The sequence below is a fragment of the Kogia breviceps genome, chromosome 20 (assembly GCF_026419965.1).
Source record: "Kogia breviceps isolate mKogBre1 chromosome 20, mKogBre1 haplotype 1, whole genome shotgun sequence".
Lineage (NCBI taxonomy): Eukaryota > Metazoa > Chordata > Mammalia > Artiodactyla > Physeteridae > Kogia > Kogia breviceps.
The window spans coordinates 28,152,148-28,175,361 of record NC_081329.1 but is presented as its reverse complement, the minus strand read 5'-3'; the positions used below and the strand labels follow the sequence as shown (position 1 = coordinate 28,175,361).

The 23,214-nt window shown below is 33.6% G+C and overlaps 1 protein-coding gene across 8 annotated transcripts in view; it reads right to left on the bottom strand.

The window, feature by feature from the left end:
- Window positions 1–23,214, bottom strand: part of ADAM18 (ADAM metallopeptidase domain 18) — an 84,943-nt gene that overhangs the window by 981 nt on the left and 60,748 nt on the right. For 3 of the 8 annotated variants that reach the window (XM_067022788.1, XM_067022791.1, XM_059049230.2), the window contains 4 exons: window positions 12,594–12,680; window positions 11,760–11,871; window positions 7,032–7,191; window positions 5,718–5,768 (listed from right to left, as the gene is read on the bottom strand). In XM_067022788.1, the coding sequence (XP_066878889.1) occupies window positions 5,718–5,768; window positions 7,032–7,191; window positions 11,760–11,871; window positions 12,594–12,680 (410 nt within the window). The remainder of the gene's footprint in view (window positions 1–5,717; window positions 5,769–7,031; window positions 7,192–11,759; window positions 11,872–12,593; window positions 12,681–23,214) is intronic. The other 5 variants (XM_067022789.1, XM_067022792.1, XM_067022786.1 and 2 more) reach the window with 2 other exon arrangements.

Below are 23,214 nucleotides of genomic sequence, written 5' to 3'. Positions count from 1 at the left end.
CTTACATAACAGAAAAATCAGTAGAGAGAGAGAAGGGAGAAGGTAAATGTACACTAAGCATCCCTCATACTAAAGGAAGTCTCAAAAATGCCTGTAATCCCTTACTTTTCTATTACATATTTTTCTTTCTATGCCATACTCATTTAAGAAACAGCTCATAACTAAGTGACACAGTGGAAAATAAAGAAAATTCAATATGATAGTGAAAGAAAGTAAAATTTAAGATATGTTATAACTAGAAAGCACATCATTCAAATGTACAAATGACTAAAAATAACTTATGAAGGTTACAACTTGATACAAATGGATTGGTGGTGATCATTACAATCAGGTAATTTGGCAGTAGATATCAAAAAGCAAGAGTGTAAATATTATATTTATGCTTTGATCAATCTCTCTTCTAGGGATTTATCCTGAGACTATAATTTATATAGCCTTTATAATTTATTAATTATTTAGCCTATTATAATTTATATAATAATATAAGGATGTTTATTACAGGGTGTTCATAATACAGAAAAACTAGAAGTAGTTTACATATTCATAATAATGGATTTTTTAAATGTTATTTATCATTTTTAAGTTGAATACTATTTGTCACAAAATGATGATATAGGCCTAGATTTTAGGATATAAAAGTTTCCCATAACAGTCTCTAAGTAAAAAAAAAAAAAAAGTATAAATAATGTTATGTTTATTCTTTAGAAAAAATTTTTAAGAATATATACATCTATATTGTTAATGGAACTTTTCTTTGGGTATTGTGATTATGAGAAATTTATCTTTAATTCATATACCTACCACGGTATTTTAGATATTTTAATAAATACTTGATAATCATTAAAAATCAGAAAGATGCTTTTTTTTTTTTTTTTTTTTTTTTTTTTGTGGTATGCGGGCCTCTCACTGCTGTGGCCTCTCCCGTTGCGGAGCACAGGCTCCGGACGCGCAGGCCTAGCGGCCATGGCTCACGGGCTTAGTTGCTCCGCGGCATGTGGGATCTTCCCGGACCAGGGCACGAACCCGTGACCCCTGCATCGGCAGGCGGATTCTCAACCACTGCGCCACCAGGGAAGCCCAGAAAGATGCTTTTTAAAAATAAAAAGATCTATATTTTAACTGTTAGTTCTAAAGTTTACCTGGTTATCCCTACTTTCCTTTCATATGAATTTCAGAATCTTTTTCTCAATTTTTCCCACCCTTTTATATAAAAAATTTAGTTTATTTAGTGAATTTATGAATTTATAATTCATAATTTATGAATTTATAAATTTAGTGTATTTATGTTAAATATACAGAAGCTTACCTATATACAGATTATTGATATTTGAAAAGAAAAGAATAAGATTTAAAGTTAAAAGTATAAAAAAAGAAGTAGAGGGGCTTCCCTGGTGGCGCAGTGGTTGAGAATCCGCCTGCCGATGCAGGGGACACGGGTTCGTGCCCCGGTCCGGGAAGATCCCACATGCCGCGGAGCGGCTGGGCCCGTGAGCCATGGCCGCTGAGCCTGCGCGTCCGGAGCCTGTGCTCCGCAACGGGAGAGGCCACAGCAGTGAGAGGCCTGCGTACCACAAAAAAAAAAAAAAAAAAAAAAAAAAAAAGAAGTAGAGACAAGCAGATTCAAATTAAATGGAAAAGGAAAAAAAATATTTTAGGTAATTAGACTCAAAATTTATGGAAAATCTCCTTTGCAAAATTCCAGGAAATAAAAGTTTAGTTATAATATAAAATAAATATAAAATGTAAGCATGATAGTTTTAAAAATGAAAATTAAAGTTATAAACAATTGAAACCTGATAGCTTTAGAAGACACTAAACTGCTGAACTGTAATAAAAGTATTAAAGTAATAAAATATATGCTCCTGCCTGCAGTGTGTGAGTCCTTGTTGCTTGATATTCTAACCAACACTTGACGTTGCCTGTTCTTTTAATTTTAGCCACTCTCATAGGTGTGTAGGGGACACTCGTTTTTATTTTGTCTATTTCTGATGATTAATGATGTTGAGAAATTTTTCATGTTTTGAGCTCCTTTGATATCATCTTTTGTGAAGCGTGTTTTCAAATGTTTTGCCTATTAGGCTTTCCTGTGTTTTGTTACTGGTTTACAGGGATTTTGTATATATTCTGAGTATGAGTCCTTTATTGGAAATATGTATTACAGACATCTTCTCCCACATTGTGGCTTCCCTTTTCCCTTTCATAAGGGTGTCTTTTGTGAAGCAAAACTTCCTCAAGGTTTAAAAATTTTATTCTACTGTGCTTAAGAACACTTAAATGAGACCTACTCTCTTAACAAAAATTTAAGCATACAACATTTTTAACAATAGGGACAACGTTGTACAGCAGATCTCTAGATTTTGCACAGTTGAGACTTCATTCTCATTGATTAGCAACATCCCACTTTCCTGTCATCCCAGCCTGAGGCAACAATCATTCTACTCTCAGTTCTATGAGCTTCACTATTTGAGATATCTTAAGTGGAATCATGCAGTTATTTGTCCTTCTGTGACTGGCTTATTTCACTCAGCATAATGTCCTCAAGGTTCATCTGTGTTGTCATAGATGCAGGATTTCCTTCTTTTTAATGGCTGAACAACATTCCATTATATGTATATACCACATTTTCTTTATCCATTCATCCAATGATGGACATTTAGCTTGTATTCACATCTTGGGTATTGTAAGTGGTGCTGCAAAGAACATGAAAATGCTAATACTGCTTTGAGCTCCTGATTTCAATTCTTCTGGAAAAATATCCAGAAGTAGGATTGCTGGGTCATACAGTAGTTCTATTTTTTAATTTTTTGAGGAATCTCCAACAGTTTTGCACAGTGGCCACAATATCTTGCATTCCCACCAACATTGTACAATGATTCCAATTTCTCCACATCCTTGCCAACACTTGTTGACTTTTGTGGGGTTTTTTTTATAATAGCCATTCTAACAGGTGATACCTCATGTGGTTTTGATTTGAATTTCCCTGATGATTAGAGATCTGAGCTATCTTTTCCTATATCTGTTGGCCCTAAGTATGGTATTTTGGGAGAAGCATCTATTCAAGTCTTTAGCCCATTTTAAAATCAGGTTTTATTTTCTTTTTTTGTTATCAATGGTAGGAGTACCTTATGTGTTTTGTTTATTAACCTTTTTTCTGATAGATGGTTTACAAATATTTTCTCCCATTCCATACATTGCTCTTTCACTCTATTAAATGTTTCCCTTGCTGTGCAGAAGGCTTTTTAGTGATGGAGCCCCACTTGTCTATTTTTTGCTTTTGTTGCCTGTACTTTTTGTATCAACCCAAAAATTCATCGCATGAATTCATCGCATGAAGTTTCCCCCCTATGTTTTCTTCTAGGAGTTTTACACTTTGAGGTCACTTTTAATCCACTTTGAGTTGATTTTTGTGTATCACGTAAGGGTTCAATTTCATTCTTTTGCATGTGGCTATCCAGTTTTCCCACCACCGTGTCTCACTGCATATTCTTGGTACCCTTTCAAAGGTCATTTGACCATCTATGTGGGGATTGAATCCTGAACTCTCTATTCTGTTCCATTTGTCTTTATCTGTCTTTAGAACAGTACCATACTGTTTTAATTACAGTAGATTTGCAATATATTTTAAAATCAGGACGTATGATGCATCCAGCTTTGTTCTTTCTCAAAATGTTTTGGCTATTGAGGGTCCTTTGTGGTTCCACATAAATTTTAGAATTCTTTTTTATATTTCTGTGAAAAATGCCATTGGAATTTTGACAGAGGTTTCATTGAATTTGTAGATACCTTTGAGTGGTATGGATATTTCAACAATATTAATTGTTGCAGCCCATCAACACAGGATGTCTCTCCATTTCTTTCACTGCTTTCTTGTAGTTATCAATACACAAGTCTTTCACATTCTTAGTTAAGTTTATTTGTAAGTATTTTATTTTTTGATCCAATTATCTATGGGATTGTTTTCTGAACTTCATTATAAGATAGCTTATTTTTAGTATATAGAAATGTAACTGATTATTGTACATTGATCTTGCAGCCAGCAGCTTTACTAATCTTGTTTATTAGTTCTAATAGTTTTTTGTGGAATCTTTAGGGTTTTTTATATGTAAGAACATGACATCTGAAAACAAAAACAACTTCACTTCCTCCTTTCTGATGTAGATGTCTTTTGTCACCTAATTGCTCTGGCTAATACTTCCAGTATTAGTTTGAATACATATGGTGCCAGTGGGCATTCTTACCTTGTCCCTGATGTTAGAGGAAATGCTTCAGTGTTTTCAGTTTGACTATGATATTAGCTGTTAGCTTCTCATATATGGCCTTTATCATGTTGTAAATTCCTTCTATTCTTATTTTGTGGAAAGAATATATCATAAAAACATTTTGAATTTTGTCAAACGTTTTTTCTGTATCTATTGAGACGATCTTGTCATTTTCATTCTTCATTTTGTTAATGTGGTGGGTGTATCACATTGATTAATTTTCATATGTTGAACCATCCTTACACTCCCATGGTATCACTTTCTCATGGTGCATGATCCTTTTCATGTGCTGTTGAATTTGGCTTGCTAGTAGTTTGTTGAGAAATTTTGCATCTATATTCATCACAGATATTAGCTTGTAGTTTCCTTTTTCTGTAGTGTCCTTATCAGTTTTGGTATCAGAGTAATGCTGGCCTCATAAAATGAGTTTGTAAGTGTTATGTCCTTTTCCACTTTTTGGAAGAATTTTAGAAATACTGGCTTTAATTCATCTTTAAATGTTTGGTAGAATTCACCAGTAAAGCCAATCTGTCCGGGGCTTTTCTTTGTTGGGAGGGTTTTAGTTACTGGTTCAATCTCCTTAACTAGTTTTTAATCTGCTCACTTTCTATTTCTTCATGATTTAATCTTGGCAGGTTGTATGTTTCCAGGAATGTATTCATTTCTTTTTGGTTCTTCAGTTTCTTAGCATACAAATATTCACAGTAATCTTTCATGAACTATAAACTATAAAAAGATTATTTGTGTAGTATCATTTGTAATGTCTCCCCTCTTATTTCTGGTTTTATTTACATTAGTCTTCTCTCTTTTTGTGTTAGATAGTCTAGCTAAAGGTTTATTTCTTTCTTTTTTCAAAAAACATGCTTACTTTTGTTGATGTTTAAAATTGCTTTTTTCTTCTTCATTTTGTTCATATCTCCTCTGATCTTTACTATTTCCTTCCTTTCACTTACCAAAGTAAGGTTTAGATTGTTCTTTTCTTCATTCCTTGATGTGTAAAGTTTGGTTGTTATTTGAGATCTTAAGACAGTAAAGTGAATGAAAACTCCAAGGCTCTATCTTATTAGCAAAATTTTTCAGAGATAATATTATAACTATAAGCACATCTGACATTTTTATAATATCAGTCCTCTTTTTATGTGGCAGTAAAATGTCATCAACATATAAGTGCCGCTTACCAAACCTCAAAAAAAAAAAGAATCCTAAAATTTATGTGGTCATAAATGCTAGTGTGGGTGCACAAAAATCACTCCTTTGGTGTAGGTCAGGGAGGGGAGGTTGAGACATAATGAAATCAAGTTTTATTGTTTAGCATTATAAAATCACCTACAATGGGAGCCACAAACAATATTATTAACAAATGTTTTGGTTTCGAGCTAACAATTTTTAAGTGCTCCTTCAATAATGATCAAAAGGTATGATGCCGAATGGTTAATCAATCACTCGTTCTACACTCACCTTACACTGAGTGACAACTTGCTGTTACTGCTGCTTTCTTCTGACACAGATCTATAATAACATCAATAAAGTTTATTTTAAATAAGTGGGGGAATTTTAAAATGTTGAACAAATAAGTGACTATTTGAATGAAAACTGTTCTTCAAAGAAACAGAGTGATTCACTACATAAAATGTCTCCTTCCAGCAAAATAAAACAAAACAAATAAAACTGGTACCATCTCAATATTAGAACAAATGCCATCAGCCACCTTGCTTTGTCGACAAAATCCTCTCATCCTCATTTTACATGTACTCAATTTTTACAGATAGACCCCCTGATTCTATGATATCACTAACTCCTCAGGCCAAATTAAACCAAAACTGTAAAGTAGCAGTCAAAAATTTCAGTTAATTTTTCCATTTATTTCTACAGATTTCTTTCATCCTCTCATAACATACTCACATCTTCTCTTCATATCACTTCTTGGAAGGTAAAATTAGAGGTAAATACCTCTCTGGAAGAATACAGTAAATTATGACTAAGGGGTTCCATAATGATGTTTAAATAGTTGTGTAACTGATTACAGATAATATGGTGATTTCATTTATTAATTTGGGGTACCCACAAGTTTATGATACATTGGAAAGCTATTATCTCACATTTTGTAGAGTTATAGAGAATAATTTTAAGAACATAAAGATTAAATCTCTTGCTCAAGATATCATAGTTAGCAAGATATGCAAGATTTAGGAGTCGAAACCAGGTTTTCTGAGGCTAAATATAACTTTCTCCCCACTCCATGATGCTTCCTCCTGTCTCCTAACCTGATTAGTATGAATTACACATGTAATTTCTGGTTGAGAAATGACTGGACACATCAGCAATAATTAGGAAAATAAATATTATGCAGGCAGGTTCACAGATATTATCTCTAGTTGAGTGGGGTGTTCTGATAAAGTTATTTACCACTGGTCTGAGGATCTATATCTTAAAATTTTATTTATTTATTTACTGTTTAAATGCAGCGTTATTTATTCTCATGAAGCTCATGGACAATATGACTATTTAGACAGAGTCAGTGGATTAAGAGGCCGAATAAACCTCCACAATACCCTTGGCACCCATATCTCCTCCTCAAGTGACACTGGTGGTAAAATGAATGGTTTTAGTAATGAGTAAAACCAGAGAAAACACGGAAACACCAAGCTAGCTTGAAATGTATCCCTGGGCCATCCTCATATTGTTTTACCTACAGTCTTAGCTTATTCCTGATGAAACTTGACTACTTTTTTCTTGACTTATTTATTTTAATAAGAATTAAAACATATATACCTCTCACTTTCAGGTTCTCCTCTGTAGCATAGCTCCCTTATTTTACTCTGCATTATTATAACAGCAATAGTAATGATGAACACAGGTAGAGAAATGTAGAAAATGAGTTGAAATCTGTGTTTTGGATGACTGAGAGATCTCTCCTGCAAAAGCTTTTTACCTAGAATGGAAAGCATCCATTTCAAATTATGTCAGAGATTTTATTAACCAAATCAAAAGGTAGAGAGGTATCATTACCAACAATATTCCCCAAAACTAAAAATTTCATTCACATAGACTGTGAATATAATAAAATCTGAAAACCTAAACTAATATATAAAATGGGCTGTTACTAGCGCTTTACTGATGTTTTTGAGTTTTCAAACTTCCACCGTATGGTGATTTCCTTGATTGAAGGTAAGGTTCTTTCATGGACCACATATTTAATACTTGCAAATATTTCTTCAATTCTGTTCTTATACAGGGTTTCCGAGGCTCAAACATGTATATCACAAAGAGTATTGAATTGTACCTGTATGTGAGAATTAAATCTGGGGTATCTGGCATTTAATTTCTCTTACATTACTACAATTTTTTCCTAAAAATTAAAAATCAGTAATCTCTAAATAACTTACTTAAGTTCATTAATCAAATATGTCAAATATGCAGCAATAGGAAATTGTTAAAATGGCTCTAGAATTATTTTATAGAATGCATGGCTAAGCTTGGCTTTGACCCACTTCTGACTGACTAGTGCTAATATCTGCATTTTCTTCATCTGTTCTTGTAGATTCTCAGCTGACATCTGCATTCACCTTTCTGGATTCATAGTGTATCGAGTTCTGCCCTCTCCACAATTTGTTGGCATGCTTCCTTTTATTTGACATGAACTGTGACTCTATCACTTCTTTGCCACACTGGAGAAGCTGACAGTCGGAAGAGTAACTCCCTAGCTACAGTGCGGATGATGGCTGAGGCTCAAAATACTCCTCTTACTACTATCCCAGTACTTCTCCCTTTTCCCCCATGTGTTTGTTTTAAGCGAGTTCAAGGTGGGAGCAAAATTTTCTTTTTCAGTCAGCTTTGTGCATGCGCTTGGGGTTCCCAGTATCTTCCAGACAAAGATTACATGATATTTGTAATTAGAAAACAAGTGAATCAGATGAGGAGATCAGCCTCTCTGGCCATATACTACAGATTGATTCTCAGCTATGTGTATAGTTTTCTGGGTAATCAGTGATACCACATGGGTTATTTGAAAATGAATGGAATATATGCCCAGGTGGCCTTGGAAGTCTAAGTAGGAAAAATTGGTCTCACTTCTTTTGCTTATACTGTCTAGTTTTAACAAGCACTACTTATTTATACCAGCCAACAAAGAATATTTTCTACTAACTCTCCTCTCAGTTTGGTGATCTTCAGTAAATTAATTACTTGGAGTCTCCATTTCCCATTGGTAAAACCTAGTCCTCAATAATCTGCCTCAAGGCTTCTACCTCCTTCTAAAGATGCCTCAGGGAATCATCCAGTCATTTAACTATTATTCATGGTTTTTCACCTCCTTCCTTTTATTACCCCAAAGTGTCTTAGCCTTTATGACTCAAGTGCACAGTGGGAAACGGCTGTGCCAACATCTCCGCTCAGTGTGCAGAAGCATTCAATAATACAGTGTTGCTTATATAAAAGTTGCTAAGAGATTAGAACTTAAAAGTTCTCAACACAAGAAAAAAAATTCTGTAACTATGCATGGTGACAGCTGTTACCTAGACTTATTATAGTGATTATTTTCCAAGGTATACAATATCAAATCATTATGCTGTACACCTGAAACTAATGTAATGTTATACATCAGTTATATCTCAATTAAAAATATTTGGATTGGGGTATGGTGGAGAAGGAGCTGTGAAAGCAACATATGGAGATGGAATCTCAAATGTCTGCAGTGAGACAAGCAAGTATTTCTAAGTCAATCGTATTTTTCTGTTTCCTAAATGAAAAAAACAAATTGTCTTCCCAAAAGATAGCAATGGTCAAATAAAAATATCTACCACTGAATTAGTTTGGGTACACCACAAGAACAAAACTGTTTTATCTATTCATTCAGTTTCTTGATTGCTCTACAAAACTGAGTGAAATTACATTTCCAGATTCATAGATTGCAACTAAAATGCCCAATGGGAGAAAAAAGAGTTATTTTGATAACATCTGTTGACTCCTCACAGTGAAGTAATGATTCTGTCACATTTTACCAAGTGAATGTGGCAGCAAAATATTGCCCCCAGCTCTTAGGTAATTTGGTTTCCAGAACAGAGTTGCAAATAGGCTTCTGAATTTCTATGAAAATTTTAATAAAATACAAACTAGACTTTGCTCATCTATATGTGTAGTTAGCAGACAGGGCAAATGTAAATCTTTTCAAGTTCCATTCAGTCTATAAATTTCTTAATGAAGAAAAGAAAAAGATCTCACTTGCCAAATGTCCTGTACACCTGGTACACAACACCAAAAGGGGTGTGATTTGTTTTCCTGTGATATAAAGGCTTTCATAATGAAAGTTTCAGTCAGTTTCAGTTTCCTCAAAGCGCATAAGCACTTACCAAGAATTTTTTTTTTTAACTTCACAAAATGGAAAGAAATTGCTTCCTTAAACAAGTGTAGAAGATGACTATACTCCTTACTGGCCATAAAAGATACGTTAAAATATTTAAGATGTAAAATCTTATTTTTTAAAGTTTGGACAAGAAGAACGTACTTCTCTAATTTTGAAATTCATGGAGGATGAGAATAGGAAAAACATGTGTAGTGAAGCAGAAATTTATGTACTATTTCTCCATAACAATCTGATGATCTGTGAAGGGGCCATCAGGATTCTAGAAAAGGATGCACTGACTGCACCTGGGTAGTTCTATGATTTGCACAGGTTGTGACAACTCATACAGTGAAAAAATTACTCATATTGTTGGAAATAAGACTGCTTCAGAACTCAAAAACATGTAACCAGAAATGGGTAAGCAAGTTAAGAAGGACCTTCTCAGTTCCTTTATTAAAACTGTAATTTATGTGGAATTCAACTTATATTTCACTAATTAAGATTACTTTATGCTTTAAAAGCATGCTCCCTGAAAAAGAGAGATTTAACACATGACATCCAATGTGCTTTGGAGTGTATAAAAATGATGGGCCTTATAGACATGGACAGCCTATAAGATGAATTTAAATATGCAAAGGAGCTGATTGACAGAGACGTGGCCTACTAGAATAAGCCTGTAGAAACAAAGAGGATGAACATTTTTGAAGAGCTGCAAAATAATATTTCCAAGCCTGGAAACCTGCTGTATCTAGTAAATAAGACCCAAGTATCCCATGCTCAAATGCTTTTGTCAAGATACTTAGCTTAATGCCACCACGATGGACTGACACCAGAATTCAGTAAATGTGGGTTTGTTAAAACAGAGCTTCAAGTCAAAATGAATTTTACATTTGATTCTATTCCATTTTGTTACTACTTAAAAGAAGAATTTCTTACAGGCTGCAAGCAGTTCAGAAAAATATAATTGTAAAATGAAGCCAAAAATCAAAAATATGTCTGACTGTATTATAGCACAGAAGGAAGCATGTCAATGCTATTTTCATTAAATATGAGCATATCTTTAATCATTCCTATCATATTTATATTTTCTCCATTCTAAAAGTCCTATGTTTATGTATCTTAAGAATAAACAATAAGATAGCCGTGCAAAATTTAAATGTCTAGTAAAGAATTTTTAAAAAGAGGTAAAATAGAGGTTACATTATAAAATATTCTCATTATAAAGTATTGCTGTTTTTGCTCACATATTTTATTTTTTAATTGGTTGTTCTGTAAACTACTATTGATCAGCACTGTTTACTAGTTCTATTGCTATTTCACTTAAATAATAGCAATTTATGTAACAAAAGTACACAGTACAGAATATACAATTTCAAATAAATGCCTATTCTTTCAACATATTTATGTGAAAATAATAATATACATGTAGTTGTATATTATATGCTAAATGATTATGTTTATTTTTTGGTCTGATACAGCTGTGTTTTCGCCATCTAAAAAGTTACTCACCCTAGGTATGCCCCACACTAGTAGTCAAGCTACACATAAGTCTGCCCAGGAGTTCATCATTTAATTGCCCCAAAAGAAAAAGGGTTTGTAAAGGTAGACAGACCTCCTCTTCTCCCAGGTTAGTTTAGGTGGGTTCCAATAACCTTCTGGAACCAGGGACTATCCCCAACGTGTTCCAAGTCTCATCCAGGCCTGCTTGATCTCAAAATACTACTCAGGAACCCTAGAGGGGATATCCTAAAGGGATATTTCTAACGATTAGATTGTAGCCCCTAAAATGCAGGAGAAAGGAGTAGCCTTGAAAGATTCTGGTGGCATTAATATTACAATGACTACTAACACCATTTAAAACTAGGAATATATGAGACAATATAAAGTGAATAATCTAAATTAACTAATCAAATCATATGCACTGGAATTTCTACTTTTAAAATTTCCTACCACTAGGTACACTTTTTGTTACACAGTGTCAGTGTTGATATAGAAAGAAGAGTTCAAACTTATCTATCTTAGAGTCTTGTAAAATCTTACAAGTAAAGTAAAACCGTATTTGTTGACATTAGTTGCTTTGCAATGTGACTTGGAACCTACAACTGTAACTTATTGTCTTACATATTGTCTTTGATTAATAAAGTTTTAAAGACACTAACCAACTTTGCCCCTGTGTCCATCATCAATACTTCCAAAATCTCCTGCCATCGGCTTGCAACGAGGAGGAGCAAACCCCATTTTACAATGGCAATTGTTAAAATTGTTGCAGACCTAGAATAATCAGAAAAGAGAAAAATTTTTATGTAGAAAGATGGTTTTCAATAGAGACCAATTAATATTCTACACGTATTCAACAGAGAATTTATTCCAGAGAATTTATCCATTCCAGAGAATTTATCTTAAATAGACAGATTCAAAAAATTTTCTCTTGATATTTCCCATACTGTAGAAAGTATATCTATCTGGCTTCTGTTGCCAAATCAATTTTTGCCAAATAAATTCTTTTGCCAAATAAATTCTTTAAACTCTCCCCACAGCCAGACTAAAATATTGTCAATCACCAGTAACATGCCTCTAATTATTATTTACTTCCTAGCTTCACAGAACAGCCCAGACACTAAATTAATGAGGAAGACCAGCGAGAAAATCCTAATGACCTTTATTTACCATTTCCTGCCTTCTCTCTGTAAAAATAAGATCATTTTGGTTAGATGGTAACACATAGTGCTTATAACACATCCAGCCCACATATTTACCAAACATCTTATACGTCCAGAATCATCTTAAATGTTTCTACTTTATCTTCTCTAATAAACAGTTTGGCAAGATTTCTCAAGAAGATAAGATTGAAGTTATAAGTTACAAACTGTTAAATGACACCAAGCAGCATGAAAGTGATCAAAAAAATTATTCAAATGATTTCTTTAAATCTCCAAGCTGTTTATTGAATTGTCCAAAGCATGTTGCTTAAAATGAAAACTGAAATTACTTACTCCACTTGAATTACAATCTCTGGTAGAATTGCAACTCCGAAAACTGACATGGTATTTAAGCTCTACGCAGTTAAATCTCAGACAATACTGGAACAAATCCAAAGAAGTAAAAAACAAATTCAGTCAAACCATCAGATTGTGTGCATAGATAATACATAAGAAAAAATTCAAGAAAATTCAAGAATTCATATTACCAATTGGCATAAAAATCCAAAACATAAAGTAATAATTGTGACTGCATTGAAATAAATATGAAATAAGCTATATGCTTTCAGATTGTAAAGATATAGTCTTATATAAGAAGTTGAAACTTTTATTTTCTTACCATCTAGCACCAGAAGTCCTCTTAGAAAGAGAAATATCTGGAAAAATAATTTGATTAGTCCCTTCAGTTCAATAATTATCTTAGAAGCAGTTAAAAAATACCCAGGCCTGGGCTCCTCCTGAGACCGTTATATTAAAATCTCTGGGGGCTTCCCTGGTGGCGCAGTGGTTAAGGGTCAGCCTGCCGATGCAGGGGACACGGGTTCGCGCCCCAGTCTGGGAAGATCCCACATGCCGCGGAGCAGCTGGCCTCGTGAGCCATGGCCGCTGAGCCTGTGCGTCTGGAACCTGTGCTCCACACGGGAGAGGCCACAACAGTAAGAGGCCTGTGTACCGCAAAAAAAAAAAAAAAAAAAAAAAAAAAAAAAAAAATCTCTGGGGCCAGGGTCCAGGTGATTATCATGTGCAGTCAGGGCTAAGAAGCATCGAGGCATCGAGTGGGAGAATGAGGTATTAAAATCATTGGTATGAGGAGCAAAAGAAGGTAAGTTACTATTCCATATGGGGAAAAAAATGAGGAGAAAGCAAGGATAACAGGTAATTATATGAGGTAATAGGACAATGAGAGACTCCCATGGGTAAGATGGCTAAAAGGCCTTCTAAGAAAAGGAATGTTTAATGTGTGAATTACATTGTCCTAATTTATGGCAGTAAATTGTGTGACCTTTCCCAATTATACAAAATTTTTCAGTAAAGTCAATACTTTATGAAAGAGTTTTTTTCTTTGGTGAGTTGTGTCTTTGGATCATAATAATAGGGTATGCAGAAAGAAGAGGATTAGAATTCTGAAATAGAGACTTGAGCCAGTATCATTTACAGTTCAAGGGGAGAGAGATCTCAGGTCTTATTTGTATCTATATGTTTCCAAATGAGCAAGATGTGACAGATACTTGGATTATTTTCTTGCGCTATTATCAAAGAGCATTATATAAAAATCAATTTGAATTTAGCAAGCAAACCTTGAGACTTTCTCTCAAAAGAAATGTACATTTATTTAAATTTCCAGAGTAGCTCTTGGAATTAATAATTTCTAGGATTAATTAGAACATTAAACGTTGTTAGATATAGTTTGTTTATAGGATATTAGAACATTCTAAAAACATTCTAAAATTATAGTATGCTATATTATTGATAATACTGTTCTCTTGTTCTTATGTATAACAAAAATGATAACTATAATGTGTTATAGAATATAATATTGTAATAAAAGTATTCAATTTAATTAAAACATTCATCTACCAATCAGAAAAAAATCAGTTGATTATAAGAAGTTAAAATCAGTGTAAATTTGGAGGTTCTATTGAAACAATGAATACAGTTCAAGACAGTTGTTGCAAAAACATTCCAAAGGAGGAAAAATGCTTGATCATATAATAACTTACTCATCCCAAACTAGTATTTACATGAGATCTTCAAATGTTAGCTAAAAAATTACTCCCTATAGTGCATGCAAAAGCACTTGATAACATATTGCAGAACATAAAAAATGATCTGTATAAAAATTACTTAAAAGTAATGTTGCTGTTAAAAAGAGGTGTGGGGGCTTCCCTGGTGGTGCAGAGATTGTGAGTCCGCCTGCCAATGCAGGGGACGCGGGTTTGTGCCCCAGTCCAGGAGGATCCCACGTGCTGCGGAGCAGCTGGGCCCATGAGCCGTGGCTGCTAAGCCTGCACGTCTGGAGCCTGTGCTCCATGATGGGAGAGGCCGCAGCAGTGAGAGGCCTGCGTACCGCAAAAAAAAAAAAAAAAAAGAGGTGTGGAGATCATTAAAAAAAATATTGCTGGAATATTGCTAACATACCTGTTAAAAACTGTCCACACTTGTAAATAGAGAAAATTGGAGAACCACATTTCTTTTCAATGTCATTTTCGAACATTCATTAAAGGACCCATCTAAGGTAAACCTAAAGATTATTTAATTATTTCAGAGAATGTACTTTGTATAACTTGCTAGTCAGTACTGATAAGAGCCTAGATTTTGTGAACTTATAGGTTAACATAGTTTTTGTCTGGCCGATATGTAAATGAGTTTTGTCTGATTGAAACGATAACCCCAAATTATGGTTTTATTACTCTATAGGACATTAGCAGATTTTACTTTGAACCTAACAATTGTATTTCAACATTCTTTTACCTAATGCCTCTAAAGTAGGGTGATTCCCAAGTGGCATCAAAAATTTAACTTGGCCGATTCTCCATTTCTCTTAGTTTTTTTCTTCTCATTTCGGTTTTTTGTTGCTTTGGTTTTGTTTCTGATTCTCGACCAAGTCAGTAAGTCTGTCCATGATGTGTATATATTTGTGAGTGCTTGTATATATGCATATACACATGTGTATATGCATACAATTTTGCTTAGTTTCTATATTACAGAATGGCTATACCCTTGGGTTGTATTACTTAACTTGTTCATTTTTGTCACTTTAAAAAGAAAATGAGTGTGACTGTAAGGGATTGTATTAGGTGTGTATGAGTTTTTACGCTGCTAACTAGCTTCTGTATGAGAGGCAGAAATAAATTATCTACCTCTCACATCTTTCTGAAATATAACTTAATTGGGTTAAAAATTATAATTAAGACATGCCAGTAGCAATAATGGCAGAAGAGAATTATGTCTCAGGATAACAGGATGTGTAATTCCTTCTCAAAAGGCAAAATTGTTTTATCCTAATGCTATATCTGGTTGTTTCAGAATATGAAAGAGGACAGTGAAAGTCGAGGCTTGAATGAATATGGAAAATTATAGACATTTTGTGCAAAGTAACCTTGGTTTTGTTGATAATACCTATGCACAAGAAAATAATGAGTCTGAAAAAAATTTAGCAACAATTGTTTGATTTTGGTGGGGTCATTCATAAGATAATTTTTAAAATATGCTTGTGAATACTGTAGAGCCTCATACTATATTGATGGAAAATTAGAATTGGGTTTTTTAAAAATTGTATACATGGAAATTGCTTGTGAAGTATTCAATTTGCTCTTAACAGTGGTAGTATAAGGTTTTTGTTTACTTTCTATAAATTTACCTGGATGGCAGAGATTAAATATTTCACCAGAATAATTTTCTGTGCTTTGTATTATGTAAATGGTTATTTTTTAAAAACCTCCCTGTTTTTTGAAAGAGCTAAAATTCCCTATAATTTTACTACTTTTTCCTATTTTATGTAAGCTCTTGCACTGTCACTTTGATTAACAGGGAGTTAAGCAATTTTTACTAGATACCAGTAATCCTTTCTAATTAAGTAACCACATTGGACAACTCTGGTGATTTTACCTTACCAAGGTCAGAGTCTAAAGTCAAAAATATTTTTTTTCTTTGTGATTTTATTAATACCTAAAACTGTCTTTGAGATTTCTGAGATTGCCATCAGAAAATAACAGATTTGTTCTCTTTTCTAATAAATATAAGGATGCTAGAAATAATTACAATTTGTTTGGTATTCTCCATTATTTATTTATTTTTGTAAGATATTAATTTTTAAATGAAAACTCATCTTGTAATGGCTTTTTACAAAATAAGAGAAACTATTGTTCCTAATTGCAGTTGGGAAGAATTTTACAATATCTTTCTTTTTTTAATCCATTTTTAAATTTAAGTAGTTAATTTACAATGTTGTGTTAGTTTCAGGTGCACAGCAAAGTGATTCAGATATATATATATATGTTTTCTTTTTCAGGTTCTTTTCCATTATAGGTTGTTACAAGACCTTGAATATAGTTCCCTGTGCTATACAGTAGGTCCTTGTGTACCTAGTTTATACATAGTAGTGTGTATACTGTAATTCCAAACTCCTAATTTATGATATTCTCCATTATTTCCTAATATATAACAATGTAAGAGCTGCATAGGAAGAACTGTCAAAGAAATTCAGCCAGCCTTCCCTAGGTTAATTTTATTTTATTTTATTTATTTATTTATTTATTTTTTGTGGTACGCGGGCCTCTCACTGTTGTGGCCTCCTCCGTTGCAGAGTGCAGGCTCCGGACGTGCAGGCTCAGCGGCCATGGGTCATAGGCCCAGTCACTCCGCGGCATGTGGGATCCTTCCGGACCAGGGCATGAACCCGTGTCCCCTGCATCAGCAGGCGGACTCTCACCCACTGCGCCAGCAGGGAAGCCCCCTAGTTTAATTTTAAATGTTATTAGTATAAGCATAACTAACGTTCTCAGCATAAATGTTTCATATATTGTACATGTTACAAAAATGGATTGAATGGTTGTAGAAAATCAAGTCCATTTCTCTTCATAATATTTTCTTATCCTCAAGAGAAACTTTGATCAAACTCTTAATAAATAGTTATTATCACACCCCTGTCTGCAAAATAAGAGATTTTGCTTTCTCCGTTCTCATACTATTGATGACTGTAATAAATGAACCATTCAAACTTTTCAGGCTTTTGACCAACTGGTAGTTTGTGCTTTTCTCTAATGTTTACCTAAAGTTTCTGCTTTCAGGTACAGGATAGAAACTAGGTCTTCACTGACATGGAGAAAGGATCATATCAGGTATTCTAAACTATTTGAATTCAAGAATTAGACTCACAGGTACAGGATATGGTGCTTAAGCTGATACTGAGTAGACAATTTCAGAGCACACTATATGGCTGAATCAGGCTTTATTGGAATCCTTTATATCCAGGAATATAATGCCATATGAAAGCAAACTGCTAACTCAAGATCCAGGGGAATAAGAATCAATTATACAGGGCTAAATTAAATAATGAGAAAAATTAACTGTGGTTATATATTTCTGATGATATACCATAAAGTCCTTTTTCTTTCTTCTTGATGCATTTCTAATCCTCAATTTATTAGCTATGCTTTCATAAACTGAAATGAAACATCTTAAATAGGAACTGGTTCTCACTAGTGCCCTCAAATTCAGAAACAATACATTTACTGTTCCTTCACTTTTTATGGCAATGCAATTATTTATAGGCTCAATAATGGTCCACCATTACCCTCCTACCATAAATAACTAGAAAACTAGACAAATTATAGAAAACAACTATTTTTACACATTGGACTACAGGCAGAACAAGGCTATGATCTCTGAGAAAAAAATAAAAAACAAATGAGGTGAGCCCTCCTATTTTCCAGGCTCTTTGCTTGGAGGCAATTTCCTGACTAAGGTATAGTGAGGAGGAACTCAAACACAGTCAGGAAATCTTGTTGAGTAAAGGAGATGGAGATTCAAGTATGTGAAGGTTAGGAGGCTGTGGAACCTAGAATTTGCTGGGAAGAATATTCTAGAGGAGGGAACGACAAATGAAAGAGTTCTATAAACCTACATAGGAACTGCCTTCTGTCTTTGGCTGAATACAATCTGCACCTGCACAGGGCTAACATCCATAAGACTGAAAAAGAACTACTTCCAGAGGCAAAAAATTAGCAAGGAACTATAAGATGAATAGTTCCTGAAATCACACAACCTGGAAATCATACAAGGTCCTATCAGCCTGAATGTACAGGCTATGTTGAATGCACAGAATATTCAATAGAGACTATAGAAGGGTCACAACTCAGAACTGGGGCAAATTTAGCCTAAAGTAAAATTTAGACCCTAAAAAATTTACTCTATGCCTTCAAAGAGCTTAACAAGTCTTGAAAGGTTTAAAATGATCTGCAAGTTCTACCCAATAAAGAATTGAAGGTAATGATCAAAGAACTCAGGAGAAGATTGGAAGAAAAAAGTGAAAAGTTAGAAGTTTCTAAAAAAGAGTTAGAAAATATAAGGAACAACCAAACAGAGATGAAGAATACAATAACTGAAATAGAAAACACACTAGAAGAAATCAATTATAGACTAATTGATACAGAGGATGGATCAGTGAGCTGGAAGACAGAGTAGTGGAAATCACTGATGCTGAACAGAAAAAAGAAAAAAGAATAAGAGGAAATGAGGAAAGTTTAAGAGACCTCTGGTACAATATTCTGTGTACTAATATTCATTTTATAGAGATCTCGGAAGGAGAAGAGAGAGGGAAAGGGACTGAAAACATATTTTAAAACGTAATAGCTGAAAAAAATCCCTAACCTGGAAAAGGAAACAGACATCCAAGCACAGGAAGTAGAGAAAGTTCCAAATAGGATCAACACAAAGAGGACTACACCAAGACACATTGTAGTGAAAATGGCAAAAAATTAAAGACACAGAATAATAAAAGCAAAAAGGGGAAAACAACAAATTACATACATGAGAACTCCCATAAGGCTATTAGCTGACTTTTCAGCAGAAACTTTGCAGGTCAGAAGGGGGTGGCACAATATTTTTAAAGTGATGAAAGGAAGAAAAACGACAACCAACAATACTCTAGCTGGCAAGGCTTTCATTCAGATTTGATGGCAATATCAACAGTTTTAAAGGCAAGCAAAAGCTAAAAGAGTTCAGCACCAGCAAGCCACCTTTACAAAAAATGTTAAAGGGACTTCTCTAAGTGAAAAAGAAAAGGCCACAACTAGAAACATGAAAATTACAAAACAAAAAATCTCACTGATTAATGAAAATATATAGTAATGGTAGTAAATCAACCACATATTTATCTATATGGAAGGTTAAAAGACAAAAATAGTAAAGTCACTTATATCCACAATGAATAGTAAAGGGATATGAAAAACAAAAATATGTGAAATATGATGTCAAAAATGTGGGGGAAGGGGAGTAAAATGCAGGATTGTTAAAATGTGGTTGAACTTCAGAAATCAGCAATTTAAAATTACATATATATATATATATATATATATAGCTTTATATAAACTTCATGTTAACAACAAACCAAAAATCTATAATAGATACACACACACACAAAGATGAGTGTGCAAACATAACACTAACTATAGTCATTAAATCAGAAGGTAAGAGAGCAAAAAGAGAAAGTAACAAAAAAGAGAAGTACAAAAACAACCCCCAAACAAATAATAAAATAGCAATTAGTACATGACTATCAATAATTACTTTAAAAGGAAAGTGGACTAAATGTTCCAATCAAAAGATATAGAGTAGCTAAATGAATACAGAAACAAGATCATATACATGCTGCCTACAAGAGACTCACTTCACAGCTAAAGACACACACAGACTAACCGTGAGGGAATAAAAAAGGGTATTCCATACAAATGGAAACAAAAAGAAAGCCAGGATAGCAATAATTATATCAAACAAAATAGACTTTAAAATAAAGACTGTTACAAGAAACAGAGATGATAATATAAATGATGACAATGATAAAGGGATTAGCACAAGAAGAAATGAAATCCTTTAAATATGCATGCACTCAACATAGAAGCAATTAAACACATAAAGCAAATATTAACAGACATAAAGGGAGAAATTGACAGTAACACAGTAATAGTGGGGGACTTTAACTCCCCACTTACAACAATGAACAGATCATACTGACAGAAAATCAGTAAGGAAACACTGGCCTTAAATAACACATTAAAACAAAGAGACTTCATAGATATATATAGAACATTCCATCTAAAGCGGTAGAATACACATTCTTTTCAAGTGCACAGGGAACATTCTCCAGGAAAGATCACATGCTAGGCCACAAAACAAGTCCAGGTAAATTTAGTTGAAATCATATAAAGCATCTTTTCTGACCACAAGGTGATTGAGACTAGAAATTAACGAAGAGGAAAAAAAAAAAAAGTGGAGCCTGAATAATATGCTACACAACAAAAATGGATCACTGAAGAAATCAAAGAAGAAATTTTAAATGCCTGGAGACAACAAAAATTAAAACACTATAATTGAAAATCCATGGGATGCAGCAAAGGTAGTTCTAAGAATGAAGATTATAATGATACAAGCATACCTCAGGAGACAAGAAAAATCTCAAACAAGTTAAACTTACTTAACAACTTAACAACTTAAACAACTTAAACTCCTTTAGTTACTTAAAGGAACTAGAAAAAGAAGAACAAACAAAATCCAAAGTTATTAGAAGGAGTGAAATCATCAAGATCAGAGCCAAAATAACTAAAATAGGGACACAAAAAAACCACACACACCATAGAAGAGACCAGTGAAACAAGAGCTGGTTCCTTGAAAAAGAAACAAAGTTAATAAACCTTTAGCCAGACCCATCAAGAAAAAGAAGAGAGAGGGCCCAAATCAATAATACCAGAAATGGAAAAAAAAGTTACAACGAATACAACAGAAATACAAAGGATCATAAAAGATAGTCCAAAAATTATATGACAATGAAATGGACAAAGTCCTAGAAATATACAATTTCCCAAGACTGAATAAGGGGTAAAACCAAAATCTGAGCAGACCAATTACCAGTACGAAACAGAATCAGTAATTTAAAAACACTCCCAACAAACAAAAGTCCAGGACTAGATGGATTCACAGTAAAATTCTACCAAATATTTGGAAGAGAGTTAACAGCTATTTTTCTCAAATTATTCTAAAAAAATTGCAGAGAAAGAAATGTATCCAAAATCATTCTAAGAGGCCAGTATCACCCTGATACCAGGGTATCAGGTCCTGTTTGTTTATTTCGCACAGCAAGGAAACCATTGACAAAATGAAGAAAACCTACTGAATGGGAGAAAATATTTACAAATGATATGACCAACAAGGGGTTAATACGCAAAATATATAAACAGCTCATACAACTAAATATAAAAAACCCAAACTACTCAATTAAAAAATGAACAGAAGACCTGAATAGACATTTTTCCCAGGAAGACATACAGAAGGCAAACAGGCAAATAAAAAGATGCTGAAAATTCATAATCATCAGTTGTAACTTGTCCTTTTTCAATTTTAATTTTATTGACTTGAGTCCTCTGCTTTTTTTTCATGATGAGTCTGGCTAAAGGTTTATCAATTTTGTTTAACTTCTCAAAGAACCAACTTTTAGTTTCATTGATCTTAGCTATTTTTTGGTCTCTATTTCATTTATTTCTGCTCTGATCTTTATCATTTCTTTCCTTCTACTAACTTTGGGTTTTGTTTGTTCTTCTTTCTCTAATTCCTTTAGGTGTAAGGTTAGATTATTTGAGATTTTTCTTGTTTCTTGAGGTAGGTTTGTATTGCTGTAAACTTCCCTCTTAGAACTGCTTTTGCTGCATCCCATAGGTTTTGGATCATCATGTTTTCATTGTAATTTGTCTCTAGGTATTTTCTGATTTCCTCTTTGATTTCTTCAGTGATCTCTTGGTTATTTAGTAGCATACTGTCTAGCCTCCATGTGTTTATATTTTTTTACAGTTTTTTTCCCTTTAATTGATATATTGTCTCATAGCATTTTGGTCAGAAAAGATGCTTGATATGATTTCTATTTTCTTAAGTTTACTGAGGTTTGCTTCATGACCCAAGGTATGGTCTATCCTGGAGAATGTTCCATGAGCACTTGAGAAGAAAGTGTATTCTGTTGCTTTCAAATGGAATGTTCTATAAATATCAATTAAGGGTCTTTGGTCTATGTGTCATTTAAGGCTTGTGTCTTTATTGGTTTTCTATCTGGATGATCTGTCCATTGATGAAAGTGGGGTGTTACAATCCCTCACTATCATTGTATTATTGTCGATTTCTCCTTTTATGGCTGTTAGCATTTGCCTTATATATTGAGGTGCTCTTATGTTGAGTGCATATATATTTACAATTGTTATATCTTCTTCTTGTATTTATCCCTTGATCATTATGTACTGTCCCTGATTTGCCTCTTGTAACATTCTGTATTTTAAAATCTATTTTTTCTGGTATGAATACTGCTACACCAGCTTTCTTTTGATTTCCATTTCCATGGATTATCTTTTTCCATCCCCTCACTTTCAGTCTGTATGTGTCCTTAGATCTGAAGTGGGTCTCTTGTAGACAGCATATATATAGGTCTTGTTTTTATATTTATTCAGCCATTCTAGGACTTTTGGTTGAAGTATTTAATACGTCTACATTTAAGGTAATTATTGATATGTATGTTTTTACTGCCATTTTTTAACTGTTTTGGATTTTTGGGGGGGTCTTTTTTCTCCCTTTGTCTTTTGTTCTCATGTTGTGATTTGATGTCTACCTTTAGTGATGTGCTTAGATTGCTTTTTCTTTGTTGTCTGTGTATTTATTGTAGATTTTTGTTTTGTGGTTCCCATGAGGTTTCGATATAGCAGTCTATATGTATACCAGACTGTTTAAAGTTATTGATCTCTTAGTTTCAAATGCATTTCCAATATCCTGTATTTGTACTCTCCTCTTCTCACAATTGCTTGTTTTGATATCATATTTGTGTGTGGATGAATTCCTACCTTTATTTTATGTTTGCCTTTAATGGTGAGCTTTTCCATTCATA